This window comes from Podarcis erhardii (assembly GCF_964252035.2).
Source record: "Podarcis erhardii genome assembly, chromosome: 1".
Lineage (NCBI taxonomy): Eukaryota > Metazoa > Chordata > Lepidosauria > Squamata > Lacertidae > Podarcis > Podarcis erhardii.
In genome coordinates this window covers 135,233,393-135,250,807 of record NC_138497.1, presented here as the reverse complement: position 1 = coordinate 135,250,807, position 17,415 = coordinate 135,233,393, and the positions used below count along the sequence as shown (strand labels likewise).

General features: G+C 43.7%; 1 protein-coding gene across 3 annotated transcripts in view; it reads left to right on the top strand.

Annotated features, from left to right (window-relative positions):
* Positions 1-16,943, top strand: part of RB1 (RB transcriptional corepressor 1) — a 52,800-nt gene extending 35,857 nt beyond the window's left edge. For all 3 annotated transcript variants that reach the window (XM_081868786.1, XM_081868787.1, XM_081868788.1), the window contains 9 exons: positions 2,720-2,859; positions 5,354-5,499; positions 8,188-8,292; positions 8,747-8,860; positions 9,483-9,649; positions 11,026-11,056; positions 13,044-13,183; positions 13,794-13,843; positions 15,822-16,943. In XM_081868786.1, coding sequence (XP_081724912.1) covers positions 2,720-2,859; positions 5,354-5,499; positions 8,188-8,292; positions 8,747-8,860; positions 9,483-9,649; positions 11,026-11,056; positions 13,044-13,183; positions 13,794-13,843; positions 15,822-15,895 — 967 coding nt within the window. In that variant the 3' untranslated portion in view covers positions 15,896-16,943. The remainder of the gene's footprint in view (positions 1-2,719; positions 2,860-5,353; positions 5,500-8,187; positions 8,293-8,746; positions 8,861-9,482; positions 9,650-11,025; positions 11,057-13,043; positions 13,184-13,793; positions 13,844-15,821) is intronic.
* The last annotated feature ends 472 nt before the right edge of the window (positions 16,944-17,415 follow it).

The following is a 17,415-nucleotide window of genomic DNA, read 5'->3' as shown; positions in this document are numbered from 1 at the left end:
GATTGCATTACTGCAGCGGTAGGGCATGTTGAATTTTTCAACTTTCAAAGCTCAAAATTGAGGGGTGCTAAAAAGTTGTAACGTGACTTGGGAATTCAAAAGATATGTTGGTTAAATTAATATAATTTAGTTTTGCTCAGTAAGTAAAATTGTGTGTGTAAAATTGCATAGAAATAATAAAAATGACTGCCAAGTGCTTGCAGTTACAGGTGAGATCCGGGGTACCTTATTGTATTGTGAAAGAGCTTTAATACAATTTTATGGAGAGAGTCCCTCACTCGTTCTGTTAGTGCCTCATTGGCCCAGGGCGTGGGTTCTCTGAGAGCCTCCCTTGAGCAGTGTCTCCAGGGCTTCCTCTGTCTTCAGGCAGGAGGAGGGAAGCTCCTCCAGTTGCTTCAGTCCAGGGTGTCTGTCTGGCCTCAGTGTCCACCCACATGTCAAAGATTTCTTGGAGAAACTACACTTATTTCTCCACTAAGAGTACACAGATCCCCTAAATGGGAATTACACACAATACTCAACACTTTCACAATACTCAACACTTTCACCATGGGTGTAGCCAGGATTGGGGGGGGGCAGGCATTATTGGGGGGGGAGAGCAGAACTGAGTTATCTGTGATAGAATCTGTCAGTTAATTATTTTTATTTATTTGCTTGACTCAGAGGGGCTGCCTCTCTGGCTATGTCCATGTATTTCACTAAACTTATTTGAGTCACTGTGTGGAACTGCTCTGCTTCTGTCCTTCAAGACACCTTTTCTGAGTGCTATGGCATTGGCGCAAGGAGCCTCTGCAATCAGTGCGTTATCCATCAGTAAAGATCTATGTACAGTCCACAGTGACTGTGACTCTAAGGATTTGCTTCAAGATAATAATAATATACCGTATTTTTCGCTCTATAGGACGCACTTTTTCCCCTTCAAAAATGAAGGGGAAATGTGTGTGTGTCCTATGGAGCGAAGATGCCATAGTCCCGCGACCCTCTCCCGGCTGGAGAGGTGACGCGCGGCTATGGCAGGAGCCTCTATAGCCGCGCGTTACCTCTCCAGCTGGGAGAGCGCGTGCGGGGCTAAAGCAGCCCCCTGCGACCCTCTCCCAGCTGGAGAGGTGACGCGCAGCTATGGCAGGAGCCTCTATAGTCGCATGTCACCTCTCCAGCTGGGAGAGTGCGCGGGGGGCTAAAGAAGCACCCCGCGACCCTCTCCTGGCTGGAGAGGTGACGCGTGGCTATGGCAGCAGCCTCTCCGCTGCGCCTTTCCGCTGCTCCCTGACCTGCTGTTTGGGGCTGGTGGTGGGCTTCCCCCGCTAGCCCCAAAGAGCAGGTCGAAAGGAACCTGAAGCCTGGAGAGCGAGAGGGGTCGTTGCGCACCGACCCCTCTCGCTCTCCAGGCTTCCAAGGTAGCCGCCTGAACGCACCTTAAAGGGCACCTTGTTTTAGAGCGGGAAAACAAGAGGGGGAAAATGCTCCCCCTCTCTGCGCAGCACCTCCTGCCGCTTCGCTGAAGGGGCGCTGGGCAGAGAGGGGGAGATTTATTTTTTTCTTGTTCTCCCCCCTCTAAAACAAGGTGCGTCCTATTGTCCAGTGCGTCCTATGGTGCGGAAAATACAGTATTCCTGTTTTCCACAGAGAACAGGAGCCAGTGCTCCCTTCCTGATATCTCCATGCTCTCTCCCCTGAGCAGGCAAGGGGCACCATAGATGTCTGTAGAACTCTGTGTGCACACAGGCACAGAATCATTTCACATTTTGCTCCTCGCTCTGAGGCAAAGGCCTTGAAGGGGCTGCTTGGGAAGCTGTGGCGTGCCAGGCTCCTTATCCTGTGGGGCTCACAGCACATTCCACAAAGCAGCAGCTGCAACTGCAGCCTTCATTACCAACACCACTATTCAGGACATTTTCAGGGCAGCTCTCTGGGGCTCCAGTGCCCACATTTACGAGACAGTACAGAGTGGATCTACATGCATCAGGTGTGGTGGTCTTTGTTTTTCTGCCTCAGGGAGTGGTGTTTTGATTCCCACCCTTTGTCCCTACAGGCCCTGGTACATTGCACAGTCGCATTTTGCTAGGAAAATGCAACACTGACCATGCACTCACCAAATGGTACTTACCATGCAAGGGGGCCAACTTGAATAAAATTTTGGGACACTCAGGGAAGCCCCACCCTCCGTAACTGATCACAAGACATGGTGTATGCACACCATTTGAATAGTGATGCCCATCAACTTTGGGGGAGCTTATCCCCCTCAAATATTTTAGGGGGGGGCTGAAGGGACCTTGGCCCCTAGGAGTTGGCTCCCAAGTTACTGTGAATGTAACTTAACCAGCAGAATAAGTGTGATAACAACCAGCAGACCCTGCATACAAACAGCTCCAAGCCTCATGCAGCAATCACTGAAGGATGGGGCATTCCTACCCTCAACAGAGTTACATTAGAGGCCCTGTTTTTTTACTAGTTTTTCCATGCTATATTCTGTATATGTATTATTTCCACACGTTATCTGTGATCTTGGAGGAGCTTCCATCTAGGTTTGGGCGTGACAGTAAGCCTGGGGAGGAGCAATGGAGGAAGTGGTGAAGTTTAGCCACATGTTTCCTGCCTGGAGCAAGTGGGAGGATATAGTTAGCCCCCAGCAGACTCACTTGCTTATTCTGCAAGAAATGTTCCATTCATGGTTAGCATCCAGTGTTCCATTTTTGTTGGTTTTGTGTTGTTTCCATAGGTACCTGTCCCCAACAAAATCTCCCAAGCAAAAGGTGTCTTCCGCTTCAGTATATCCTCCTCCAGATGGTCAGCACGCATTGGCAAACCATCCTCAAAAACCTTATAAATCTACTTCTCTCTCACTGTTTTACAAAAAAGGTTGGTGTTGTGTGACACTTTTTTATTTTCAGGCAGTGGGCAGAATCCACTGTGACAGGATTCCACCTTTCTCTCCCTCCCATGACGTCCACCTTTGCACCCCAAAAAGCTGCTCCAGAAGGTCTTCCTTCCATGAGCTTGTAAAGGGCTGCAAGGGGAGGGCAAGAAAGCGGCAGGAGTGGAATTCTGTTCTGCTCACACAAGGGCAGCAGCAATGGCTGCCTCACTTGGATCGTCTGTTACAGACATAATCATTACAGACATAATCAAGAGAAAGGGAAGGAATGCAGTCAGGAGCAGGGAGGGGAGGGAATGAGTTTCAGGCCTGAACATTTGAGGAAGATTGGCAATTCATAATAATGGAGAAATAAATACTGTTGCTTGCAAAGAACCGCATGCAGTGTTCTGCAGATCTTTTGGCAGCAGCAACTTGTGTTCCTCAAAGCTACCTAGGAGTGAAAGGATGTGGTAGATCTGTAGCTCCTATCAGTAAGCAGAAATTCTTTTTGTTTATGCAGTGGGCACTCATGATGCAAGCATATATATTTGGAAACTGCAGGACACTGATCCTTATCTCTCTTTTATTGCAGTTTTAAAATAGTCCTGATGGATATTTATCTTTTAGCATTCTTTTATTAAAAGAATGCTGTTGTAGTGCAGTTAATTTTGAATCATCTTGTAGCTAGTGCAAACAGGACAGAACTCCTATAGCAGAATATTAATACATTAGAATAGATTTAAAGAATAGAATTTAAAATCTAAATTTAAAATCTAAAGAATAGATTTAAAGAATAGAATAGAATAGAATAGAAAAGAATAGAATAGAATAGAATAGAATAGAATAGAATAGAATAGAATAGATTTTCACCTTCTCACCCCTTGCTTTTTCCTGTTAGACCTATTGCAGTCGTTAAGAGTCGTCAACAGGCTCATCGCAGCTATCTGCCAATCACCCATTCCCACCACCCTTCTGAGTAATACCCCTCCCCACCTTCTCACTATATAGAAAGGTCCGGTGACTTCTGTTTCAGTGTATCTGAAGAAGTGTGCATGCACACGAAAGCTCATACCTAGAACTAACTCAGTTGGTCTTTAAGGTGCTACTGGAAGGATTTTTTTTATTTTGTTTTGACCATGGCAGACCAACACGGCTACCTATCTGTAAATAGATTTAAAGGTTATCAAAGAAAGAAACTGAGCAAGAATCAAAGTTATTGTATGTTAAAATACCTTTATTATTCAGATTCATACAGTATCTTAGGCTTCACTTGTCCCCATTAACATTAGTAGCATAAAAAACAGCAACAAGGAAAGACTCAGCAAACTATTGGGGAGACTTTTTTATGTAAACAAAATCTAATGGAAAATATCCAAGACCTAATAGTTGGATAACCATGTAATGGTTAGTATGGCAGACGTGAGACTGTCTCTGTTCCATTTCCTTCAAATCAGACACAGCTTAAGATCTCTTGAGCAAAAACGTTAATCAGAATTTAAACTTGCATAAGAGGTTCTTCACAGAACCTTATTAGCAAATTTCACCATTTATTAAAAACTGAGCAGCTTTCTTTTCATTTAGAAAGAAATGGAATAAAGACTTTGTTCAAGATATAGACTGGATATCAGTATTTAAACATATTCCAACAAATTTAACCCATGCCTATCAAAGGAAAAAGTTAATGCAGTATACCAAAGGCATCTAAATCTGCATAAATTCAGTATGGTTTATACTTCTGACATTTGCTAATTATTATGTCCATTCATGAACATTTTGGCTCCTGAATGACGAAAACCCGGGAGTAAGTGCTCCGGTTTTCGAACATTACTCAGAACACAAACGTTCAACACGGCTTCCGCTGTGCAGAAACCTAGCTGTCAGGCAATCAGAAGCCATGTCTCTGAAGCCGAACGGACTTCCAGAACGGATTATATTCAAGTTCCAAGGTACCACTGGACTGGACTGATACTTGGCAAATTATATAATACCACCTTCCCTCTGTATCTGAAAGAAATCCTGATGGGTAATTTAAAAGGAGAAATAGAATTAAATGATTTATAGCTAGTTCTTACATTATTTTCAGGGCAAAAACATATTGCCAAATACTGGAAATTAGATTTAAACCTGCAAATATCAAATATCCGACTGGCTGGTTAATAGCTGGGAAACAACCATTTTAATGAACTCTATAACACACATGCATTATAATACAGTAAATATTCTTAAACCCAAAGCCGCATAATTTCTTTAAAACAAGAGTAGATGCATCAAAAGCAGATCTGTTTTTCTGAGCAGTTCACTTCTGTACATACCACGCTCCGCTCAAAAGTGTAAAATGCAACAATGCATTTGAGAAATGCTGTAGGGTTGGCAAATAGGCTGTTGGCTGGAACTTGGTTCCATTTAAAATCACAGTGCTTTGCTTTAAATTTCTGCAACACTAAATATTATGTGACAAGCAGTGATTTGAAGATGATTCTCCTCTCTCCTCTCTAGTGCATTGGCTGGCTTATATGCGATTGAAAAACTTATGTTCGCGTCTTCTATCTGATCACCCTGAACTTGAACATTTGATCTGGACACTCTTTCATCACACACTGCAAAATGAATATGAACTTATGAAAGACCGGCACTTAGACCAGGTAATGAGTCTGGCGGGTGTGAGCTGATTTCAGTCTTGTGTAGCTTATGCTTCTTTCTTTTTTTAGCTTCTCCATGGTTCAGAAACGTTGCGTGAAATTTGCAAAGTGAATTTGCAAAGTAAGTGAAAAACCCAGTAGTGTTTCTCAATCTTCTTCACACAGAGGACTGACCAGTTGCTTGTTCTTCCTCTTGCTTCAGACATAGCTGAAGATACATTTATTATTATTTTTAACTTCCCTTGCAAGTCTGAGCTCATTCTGAGTTTTAGCCTGACCGTCACCCTACAACTGTTAGCTACTCATGTATACTCCTCCTTAGTGATTTCCTCTTTCTTCCACTTCTTATACACGCCCTTCTTAAATCTTAGCTCATCTGCAAGCTCCTTTTGCAACCACACACTTCTGTTTCCTTGTGGTACTGATGTAAAAGAGATGGATTCATTCAGCATCTGGATGGCACCCCCCTCCCCCAACAGCTTCATGCAGTTGTTGAATAGCATTGGTTAGAAACAGAGCACTGTGGAACATCATGGTACATATACCTTAAATGCCTTAAGCTGAGTGTGCCCCTCAGCACTATCCTCTAGGATTTAACTCCTAGGTAAGAGCAGAGCCTCTGTAATAAATGCCATCATCCCAGACAGGAAATCCAGAAGGATACCAAAGCAATAGATTGTCCCCCCTCCACATATTTTGCCGTTTGTAGGTTGTCCACCTTGGAATTTGGAAGTTTCATTGGGAAACCTTCACCTTAAAATAGATTTGAAGGGGTCCAGATAATTACTTTCTTTCAATAGTGGTTTTTTTTCAGTTTTTTAAAATTAATGCTGTATTGCAGACATGCCCAATGCATCGATTGCAATCGACCAACCAGTCAATCGGTCGATCACACGTGTGTGGCCCTCCTGCCCTTGTTCCGTGCGTCCGTCATTGGGAGAGGGGTGGGATCTTTGCAATGGATGAGGGCTTGGTTGGCTGCCTCAGGATTTGCACCTCTCTTTGGGTTGTGCAGTCAGGCGGCGGGTGTGGAAGAGAGGGAGCCTGGCAGGTCTCTGCCCACTGCCCCCCCCCCCCGCCTGAGCGCTGGTGACTCTGAGGCGGCAGCCATTAGAGCAAGAGCAGATGCCTCAGGGAGGTGGTGGCCTTTGCTGCTGCTGTTGCTGCTGCTGCCACGCTGGAGAGAGCGAGGCAGAGAGGGTTCCCCCACCCTCCCTTCCCCAGCCATGTGCCCTTGTTCGGGGTCCCCACATTCGCCGCCGCTCCCCATCGCCTGCCCTGTTATTCCCAGTTACTCCAGGTTGGCAGCCTGTTTTCCCCACCATGTATGATTTTTGTCCCCCTTCTTCTCTCCCTCAGTCTACCCCAACAGCCCGTAGCCTGGCCCACCCCCCTCCATTGCCCATGGCCAGCGACCTGGAGTGTGTGCCGGGAGCTCTTTGTCAGCGGCTGTGATTCCTTAAAAAAATATATTTTAATGCTGGTTTTCTGGCACGAAAAGCGGTGCCTTTGATTTCGTCTCCTGCTCTGATCCTTTTGACTCCTCTTATTGAATATCTTATTGAATATATATAGATATAGATATATATATACACACACACACACACACACCGACCGTATTTTTCGCCCTATAGGACGCACTTTTCCCCCTCAAAAAATGAAGGGGAAATGTCTGTGCGTCCTATGGGGCGAATGCAGGCTTTCGGTGAAGCCTGGAGAGCGAGAGGGGTCAGTGCACACCGACCCCTCTCGCTCTCCAGGCTTCGCGGACCTCTCCGCAAGCGGCGGGAGCGCTCCCTCCGCTTGCGGAGAGGTGCCTGCATGCGGAAGCCTGCGCGCGCTGAGCTCAGCACGTCCAGGCTTTGCGGACCTCTCCGCAAGCGGCGGGAGCCAGCCCTGGGCTCCCACGGCTTGCAGAGAGCTGCCTGTTTGGGGACTGGGGTCGGGGGAAGCTCGGGCCTCCCCCGCCCCAGCCCCGCGCCTGGGGGGGGGGAATAATTTTTTCCCTTTATTTCCCCCCCAAAAAACTAGGTGCGCCTTATGGGACGGTGCGCCCTATAGGGCGAAAAATACGGGGTGTGTGTGTGTGTGTGTGTGTGTGTGTATTGCAGGGGGGGGAATGGTGTGTGGGGTGATGAGCGGGCCCTCCTTGGGGGGAGGGGAGAGAGTGATAGATCACTGCCAGTATTTTATACTGGATGGTATCGCAGACTCCTTGAAGTTGGACATGCCTGTAGCCAAGACCATTATACACCAAACACCCTTGCTTCTGAAGAAATGGGAAACACATGACATAGAATATGGGGGGGGGGAGGAACAAAGCGACAACATAGCAAAACACTCTATAGTGCAGTTTTCTATGGTGCAGTTTTTCCAAAATTTTGTTGCATGTTAAAATTGATATCTCCCCCCCTTTTTTTACAAGTGGAGTATTCAAGTGCTTGCTGGTTTTTGTGTTATAATTTTGTTTGTGTGTTTTTTATTATTTGTACAGCTGCTTTTAATAGAAAAGCAACATAGGAATCTTAAATAAAATTAATTAAACTTTTAGGTAATTCCAAATAGTGTGTAGTTCCATTTGTTGAGTGGTTGCTTAGAGTTCATCTTTTCTAACCTCTGTGAAGGAGCAAAATGGAAGTGAGGGGCTTCACTTATGTCCAGTTCTGACAGGCACTCTCTGTTTTCCCATAGATAATGATGTGCTCCATGTATGGCATCTGCAAGGTGAAGAACATTGATCTCAGGTTTAAAACTATTGTGACAGCATATAAGGAACTCACTAATGCAAATCAAGAGGTATGGGAAATCTTTCAGCATCAGTTTTATATGGCTATTTTAATTATGGCTGCTAGTTGGGTTTAACATTTATTTGAAACATTATGGCACTATGAAAATGTGTTGCCATCCCATTTTCCTTTTTCTTTTGTCTCCTTTCCATTTTTTATTTAGATTAGTTTGTTTTTAATTGTACTGTATGTGGGGAAAGTATCAATAAAAAAAGGGGGGGGGAGAAAATGATAGAATATGCTGAACAGTGTGGATGCATTAGTTCCTTAAAGGATGTCTTGAACTTTTGCAGTTCCTGAGTTAGATCCAGGAATGTCCTATCTAAAGGCAATTTTAAACCAATCCAACCTCAGGATGGGAACCATAGAGGGACACCCTTCTATTAGGACTGTGCTATGTAGAAGAATAGAAGAAAATGCAAATACTCAAGAGAGCTTATATATAACTTTCTAATCCTGTCCAGACTTTCAAGTGTGTTTTGATTGGGGAAGGAAGATATGATTCCATAATAGTCTTCTACAACTCAATATTCATGCAGAAGCTGAAAACTAACATTTTACAATATGCTTCCAATAAGGTAAGTAGTTGTGCTCCTGTCCTGAGTCTAGTCCTGAGTCTAGCAAAAATTAATTGGATGGATTACAGGGTGCCTATCCTGATATGAAACTACATTAGCTCTTCATCTCATGCCTTTCTCCAAGTCCCTTCTGGCAGTGAGGCTCTGAGGACCGGGGGGGGGGGGCTTTTCAGCTGGGGATCCTCATTTGGGGGGGATGCTCTCCGCAGGTTGGTCTGCCTGGCACCTTTGCTGACATCATCTTTTTGGTGCCAGATAAAAACGTCCTCTTTCCTCCAGGCTTTTGATGGACTGTGATGCTGATGTTTCACTACTGATGCTCTGTCAAAGCTTTCTGCTGCTGTTAGGTAGATTATTTTGTGCATTTTTAAACCAAGGACTTGAGTTTTTATGTGAATGGATCTATATTATAAACTGACACACTGTTAAGACCATATTCATGGAAGACAATCTTTCTTGGCTACGAGTGCTCACCAAAGAATAAAGTTATAATCTAGTCTTACTTACCCTTATGTTTTTAAATATGCTGCAAGTAGCTTGGAGGCCTTTTTTGTGTAACAAGGAACTAGCCTGTTTAATTGATTATGATGTTGTTAATAATCATATGTTTTCATGTTAACAGCCTCCAATATTATCGTCTCTGCCACACCTTCCTCACAGCCCTTACAAGTTTTCTCATTCCCCTTTGCGTGTCCCTGCGGGAAACAACATCTATATCTCACCTTTGAAGAGTCCCTACAAATTCTCTGAGGGGCTGTTGTCACCCACTAAAATGACACCCAGGTCAAAGTAGGTAACCTGTTTCTTTAAGCAAATAACTGAATCAAACACAAAAACAAGCTAGATAGAATGTTTCTGGGCTGAAAAGATCAGACTCTTGCTATACCTTCATTATGTGAATGCTTAGGGGGCTCTGTCATCTCGTCCCCCTTCCCCATATCTGCTACAGGAGATAGGGGGATTATATTATATTATATTATATTATATTATATTATATTATATTATATTAATTGTTCGGTGCTACTAGTAACTAGTAAACTAACTACAAGAATACTTGCTTTTGCTATGTCATATTCCTTACTGATTTATATGAAAACTTTTTCAAGATAATGTGGAAGTATTATTGATAACCTTAAAAAGTATTAAGGATTAAGTCTGATGTTTTTAACCTGGATTTTCAATTTCTACTTTAGCTATGTCATGACTATCTCATCTAAAACTTGTTTAGCCAAATGAAGCCTCTGACTGAAGAAAAGAGGCTGGAGGAGAGCAGGGGAAGCAAGAAAATTAGTTTAGTTGGGTCAAATAAATGAACCACCTCCAAACAACCTATAGCATCATGCCCAGACTAGGAAATTCACTCTGACTGGTTGAACATATGGATATCATTGGTTATCAGTCCTTGTCTGTAGCATTCTCTCCCCTCCCCCTCAGGAGTAGCTTGTGTTGTAGTTTAGGGGGTTAAGAAAATGGGTTTTGATTTCTTTCCTTTGAACAGGATATGTCTAGCTGATAAGACACCTAAATCTGGGTGAAAAGGAGGAAGTTGAGCGTTATGGGGAGCATTGTGCAACTTCCTCTTGCAAACGTGACAGTTTTCACATGTCATGCCTTGTATATGAGGTACCTCTCATCTTATGCGAGAGTTTGGTTAAACATGTGAAGCCAGGAGCCCCCGTAAGCGCTCCCCTGCTGGTGCCTTCTCAAAGCCCAAGTCTGGCTTCAGGAGAGAGGCGTAAGAGCTCAGGCAGGGTCCTAGAGTCCTTGTGCCTCCCAAACTTCCTTTTCTGAGTATGCTGTAATGTTTCACTCTTGCCATGGCCATTGGCTAATGTGAATAAAGTTCTATCTATCTATCTTTGTGCCTCCTTCCTAAAGGCGGGCAAGCGCTTGCCCAGTTTTAGGGAGGAAGTGGGAGGGCTCTAGGACCCTGCCACAGCCCTGGTGCCTCCTTCCCAAAGCTTTAGGCAGGTGGGGAAGATGAAAATAAATGGAAAGTGGGTTTCCTTCAGTTTCCATTTATTCATTTATTTATTTCCCACCCATCCACGCAAAGCTGCCATCGCAGAAGTAAAATAATCAGAAGATGCAAGTTACCTGTAATTTTTTGGCATCAGTTTAATAGAAAAATGAGTTATGTTTTTATCCCGTTCTTGTTTTTGCAGAATATTGGTCTCAATAGGAGAATCGTTTGGGGTGAGTTTTGTGTTTGAAATGATAATTGCTTTAAAAAGGATTTAGAGAATTATGGTCAAGATGCACATTACAGAGCTACAACCTGTCCCTTACATCTTTTTAAATAAAGAACATCTGCTGGACACACCGGAAAGAGTGCGTGACGCAATTTTGTGGTTGGTTCTTTCCCCTCACAATTTGCACCCATCAAGCTACATGTCTTCCTTCAGGCGAAAAGATACAAGAATCTGTTTTTCTTCCCCTATACTGAGGTGAGACAGGAGCAGCCTGAGGAGGGCAATTTTGAGAGGAAATTTACCAACAAGGAAAGGGTTAAACACTCCCCCCCCCAGTCATCTTCCAGCCCTTCTGATTTCAGCTCCATCATTAAAAGCGAACTAAAGTGGTTGAATTCCAGTTACCGTATTTTTTGCCCCATAGGGCGCATTGGCCCATAGGGCGCATCTAGGTTTTTTTTTGGGGGGGGGATAAAGAAAAAAAATATTCCCCCCCCCCCAGGCACGGGGCTGGGGCGGGGGAAACCCGAGCTTCCCCCGACTCCAGCCCCCAGAACAGGCTGCTATCCGCAAGCCTAGGGAGCCCGGCGGGAAGTCACGCCTGTCTCCCCAGGCTTGTGGATATCTGCCCGAAGCCCGGGACGCACTTCTCAGCATTCCCCGGGCTTCGGGATGCAGGCAGCTCTCCGCAAGCCTTGGGAGACCGGCGCAACCTCGTGCCGGGCTCCCACGGCTTGCGGAGAGCTTCCTGAAGCCTGGAGAGCGAGAGGGGTTGGTGCGTACCGGCCCCTCTCGCTCTCCAGGCTTCAGCGAAAGCCTGCATTCGCCCCATAGGACGCACACACATTTCCCCTTCATTTTTGGAGGGGGAAAAAGTGCGTCCTATAGGGCGAAAAATAAGGTAGTTTAGAAGTGAGCAGAGCCACACAAAAATGAGATACAGTCATACCTTGGTTTTTGAATGGAATGTGTTCCAAAAGTCAATTCGACTTCTGAAACGTTCGAAAACCGAGGCACGGCTTCTGATTGGCTCCTGATTGCGCAGGCGCACCGGAAACAATAGCGGAAGCCATATTGGATGTTTGGCTTCCAAAATAACGTTTGAAAACCGGAACACTCACTTCCGGGTTTCGATCGTTTGGGAGCTGAAACGTACGAGTACCAAGGTGTTTGACTTTAGTGGTTTCTACATACTGAGTGGAGCATCTGGGTTGCAGCCCTCTTTCATCCTGACATCTGGATTCCCTCATGGGCAGCCTTCCAAGGGCCACACGCCAGGGGTGAGTGGGGCTAGAAGCAAATGGACAGGGCTGCATTCCAACCATGCAAAGGTGGGATCACAGGAATCTGCCTTCCAGCCAGTCAGACTACTGGCCCCTCTATCCCAGTGAGTGGTTGCAGGTTTCAAGGGACTCCTCCAGGGATCTGCCACCTCACATCCTACCTGAACCTTTTAGCATAGTGAAGGGTGGCTAGGAAGAGTGGCCTCCCTGCCCCCGGGGCTAAGCTTGAACAGGTTTGGGCTCAGGGTTTTTTGTGTTTCCTCCCTCCATTAACACTCAGCCGCTTATAGCACAGTATCCCAGAAGGAGTGATAGTTAGAGTTTGGAGAGTAAGTGCTATGATATTAAAAAATAAAAACAAATAAACACCAGCTCCCTATCCTAATCTATGTGACGTTGTATCGAGAATAAGGAAAGGAAAAAAGATGGATTTTCCCTGCTGAGACTTTGATGACTTTGAATCCAGTCTTGTGCTTGGTAGAGGTCTATTCCTGCGATGTTCGACTGGAGGAAGGGAAGGGGAAGCGATCTACCCCTGTTTCTCCTTTGCCCTCTGAAAGGTAGAAAGACCTCTGGAGCACCATGGGAGGTTGTGATGGATCTGTTCCCTCCACAAACAGAAGGGCAACTCTGGATCAAACCCATAGTACTGTATTTCTAAGATAAATGGATGGATTTCAACTTTTGTGTGGTTTTCTGGCATTCTAGACTTCTGAAAAGTTTCAGAAGATAAACCAGATGGTGTGCAACAGAGATCATAATCTAAAACGCCATGCTGAAGTGAGCACAGCGCCCAAACCTCTGAAGAAGCTGCACTTTGATATTGGACAAGATGAAGCAGATGGAAGGTGAGCTTGTTTTTAAAGTGGCTGAATTCAGTTGTCTTCATTGATATAAAATACTTTCTAAAAGGAGAATGGAATGTTCGGTTAAGTGTATGTATGTAGAATTATGTCAATTAACATGTTTTATTTTTATACAAAGTGATAAGGCAGTTTCTGAATTTTCCAAAACAGCTCTTAAGTCTTGCTGTATTTTATATTGAAATGTGGCTTGTTTCTTCTACAGTACAAATGACGACACTGGAAATTTTGGTGAAGCCTCTGTTTCAATGGTTATATAACTGGTTTCATACAGTAAATGAAATTATGCAAATGCCTAAAGTGCAGTGTACTGTTTATTTCTCTCTGTGTGTGTGTGCGCACACACATTAAGTTTGAATGAGAAACTCTGTCTGCTTTAAATGATTAAATTATGTTCTGATCTGCCGAAGGAGATTCCTTCACTCCCTTGGAAATTCCACACAGAGATTAGGTGCAATGTACACTGAAAGTCATTCGGTGCCGTTTGCCAAACATGTATCCATGTTCTCATCTGGTTTGCAGTGGGAAAGCACATACGCATTTGCTGCCCTGGGGCACTAGCCAACCAACCATGCTTTCTTTTCTCTCTCTACAGGGAACACCTCTCTGGAGATTCCAAGTTCCAACAAAAGCTTGCAGAAATGAGTAAGTTCTTGTCTCCAGGGAAAAATAGTTCTCAATATAACAGAGAGCGACATTCTCAGGAAAGGAGGAAGAGGGGAACAATCCCTTAGAAGGACCCTTTCCCTGAGGCATGAGCAATTGTCCTCTCAGGCCAAAGCTACTCCTCTGGGGGAGTGGAGGGATCTTGGTCGTGGGTCAGTCAGTCATTAGGAACAAGAAAGCTGCGTGTGATGGGGATACAAGACTGGTGCAAAGGTTGTGGACGCAGCCTGTTGCCTACGTAACCTTGTCGATAGTGCTGGAGAGGAATCAGTGCTCATGGTGCACATTGGCGCCAATGACAAAGGGAAATGTAGCTGTGAGGTCCTAGAAGTGAATTTTAGCTTGGTAGGATGTTGAGTCAGGACTCTCAAGGTAACTGCCTCTGAGGTGCCGACAGTTCCAAGCCCAGAGACAGCTTGACAGCAGATTGGTCTCTGTGTGTGGATGAGACTGTATTGTGAGGAGGAGGCCTGGACTTATTTGGCACTGGGGAATGTTTTGGGACAAGCCAAGCCTGTACAAGAGAGGCAAGCTGCCCTTGAACCAGCATGGAACCAAACTATTGACACTTAAAATATAAAGGTGGCAAAGCAGCTTTAAAACAGATTGCAGAGGGAAAGTTGATAGGAACTGAGGAGGGTCCAGTTCAGAATAAATCTTTGCCCAGAGATGAAGGTGAAATTTTGTTCAAATGTCTTTGGCACTTGGTTTTAGTCTGTGGTGCTTTGACTTCTTTGAACTGCTGTCATGCACCACTACACATTCAATGCCTAGATTCCGTCTCTCCTTTATAAGGAGAGAAGCTGTGTATAAATTTATATGCCAATGCTAGACGCCTCTGAGTCCGTAAGTGTGAGCTTACGTGCTTGGTCTTAAGAGGAGAGCATTGATATAAGGGGCATATGGAGAACATGGTAGACTGGAGAAAACCAGTGGGATGCAGTTAGCTCTGAATACAAAATCCATAGTAAAGGCAGGGAAGGAAGCACTGGAGGGGGCATCATTCGGTATGTCAAATAGGGCAGAGTCCAGCAAGCTAGAAATCCCCAAAGGGCAAGATTTCTCCATAGGAATGCTGCACATGGTGATACTGCGTCCCAAAGCTAATTTAGTGCTTGGGGTGGGGGTGTGCCATCAGCCCCCTGACCAAATTGCTCAGGGCGATACTGGGAAAGGCTGTCCTAATAGCCGATTTCATGTAGACAGGGTATATGTCAAGACGAAGAGGTAGAATTTTTGATGCACTGAATGACTCTGCCTTAGTTGTTCATGGAACTGACCAGAGGACTTAATCTTAAGTGGTACCCAGGATGCCTTTTCCCCTGAAAGGGAATCAAGGCAGCTTACAGATAAAATAGAAATAGCTTAAAACACTTGGGGGGTGTCATTAAAAACAGTTAAACATTAATAGAATTAAAAGGTGTGCATGTATATAAGATCTATTAAAACACAGAGATCATTACAATAAAAGCAGCATAGCACCAGCCTTTTCCTTAAAAACGGTCAGTTCCCAAAAGCCTGTTGGAATTCACCTGCTGGCAGAAGGAAGGCAGTTTAGCCTGTATAGGGAGGGAGATTCAAAGTCTGGGAGTAGTTTAAAGCAAAACATTCACACCAATGGGGTGTTGGCCATGCACAAACAGCTGTGCAGTTTTCTAAGTCTGGGTTTCTTGATTTTGACTGTGATAGTCTCCGGTGCTGGTGTTCTTGGACTCAGTTGGGTTTCGTGCCCCCTTGTGCTCTTAAGTCAGGTCCTTTTAATAACTGATGCAGTCCCAGGTTTTTCTGTGCCAAGTTTTCATTATTCCTCTTGATACTGTTTTTATTCATTCTCTTCACATGTCCATTGTAATGAGCACCACATTTGTAGAACAAAGGCCAGATTAGCTGCTTATTTGCCTTCCGCTTATTTTTCCTATTTAATGCCCAATGTAAAACTGTCATGCTTGTTTTTTAGCATCTACTCGAACCAGAATACAAAACCAGAAACTGAATGATGGAGCTGATACTTCAACCACTGATCAAAAGTGAACTTCCACATTATGTGAATTGTATGTTTTGCTGTATCTTTATTGTCTACATTATCTTGTCATTTGCTAATTTGAAATAGTTGGGCTTTATAGCCAATGTTTTATAGCAGTATGCAATATTAGCTACTTAATTGCCCATATATGGGTTTTTTAAGTAAAAATTTCTTTGCTTCCAAATGCAGCATTGGTGGTTTAATACTCTTTCATTTTATTTATACAAATTCCTTAGAGCAAAGGCACCTGAGATTTAAGTAGACAGTCAAAATGCACTTGTGTTTTAAGAAATGTCATTTCAGTTTTAGACTTGCATGCACTATTTACCTTTTATGCATTAGAAACAAACAAGCAAACAAAAAAGCAGTTCATACATAATTTAATTACACATGCAAGGACTAAGATCTACAATAATGTGTATAACTTGAACATGAGGTGTAAAAGCTGATTGTACTTGAGTAGGACTGGATCCAGCTCACTGTGTAGCCATACTACTGAAAGAAAGATGCTGTACCTCATTAATATTTCCACCTTCATTCCTTTTGTTTTCAAGCACTTATTTGCTTTTTGTAATCTGGTGGGCTTCTTGAATTTTACTGAAATGTACTGATAGGCATATTCACCATTTTCTTTTCTGCAGTACAAAATACTAAATGTGCTCTTTTCCATCCATATCTTGAACAAAAATGATGTTAAAAGCTTTCATGCAAATAGGTGGTTGAATTTTAAAGCTTAACTAGGCTATGAAAATGAAACCTTGGGGTTTTACTAGCAATAAGTTAAAATTTTGGCTACTAAAGTTTAACTATCCTATTATAATTATGTATTGAAGCAAAGGTGACTACTGTCCATTGGAAGTATTATTCTTTATACAGATAAATATTACTGCTTCAAGGATTAATTTCACCTTTTCATGTAAGAAGGGATAGTCTTCATGTAAGCAGCAATATATAGTTTTCCTTGTAGTTATGACCTTGAATTCTCATAACCCTGTGCATTTGATTTTGGTCCTAGGATGGCTTAGAGGTGAACTATAAAAATGGATTTTTTTCTCACCTTTGTCTCCAAGTATGGATTATTTTCATGCTGCATTATTTATGATTTAGAGAAAAAAACTACATTCTTGAAATGTTTATTTCAGTACAATACACATTTACAAACATTGGTAGTATAACGTTAATAGTGATTTCAATGCAGTCAGATTGCTAGCAAAATACTAGTGTGTAACTATTTTTAGGGCTTTTTCACCTTTAGTTTATTTGGGTTTTTGTATTACTACAATACAGTTTCATATTCGCCTGCCATCCCTCCCTCTGCACTCATGCCCTTTTGTTGTTGTTGTTGTTGTTACATTTTCTCTTCAGGTGTTCAGGTTCACATGCTCAGATAAGGGTTAGGGCAAAAGAGTGTCAGTGCTCTGAGTTCCAGATACAAATAGGCTGGAGAGGTTTGCAGCCCTCTCTTCTGCCTCCTCCTAGCTGTGGCTTTTGGGTTTCTGTGCGAGAGAGCAGTGTCTTCCTCCGTTTC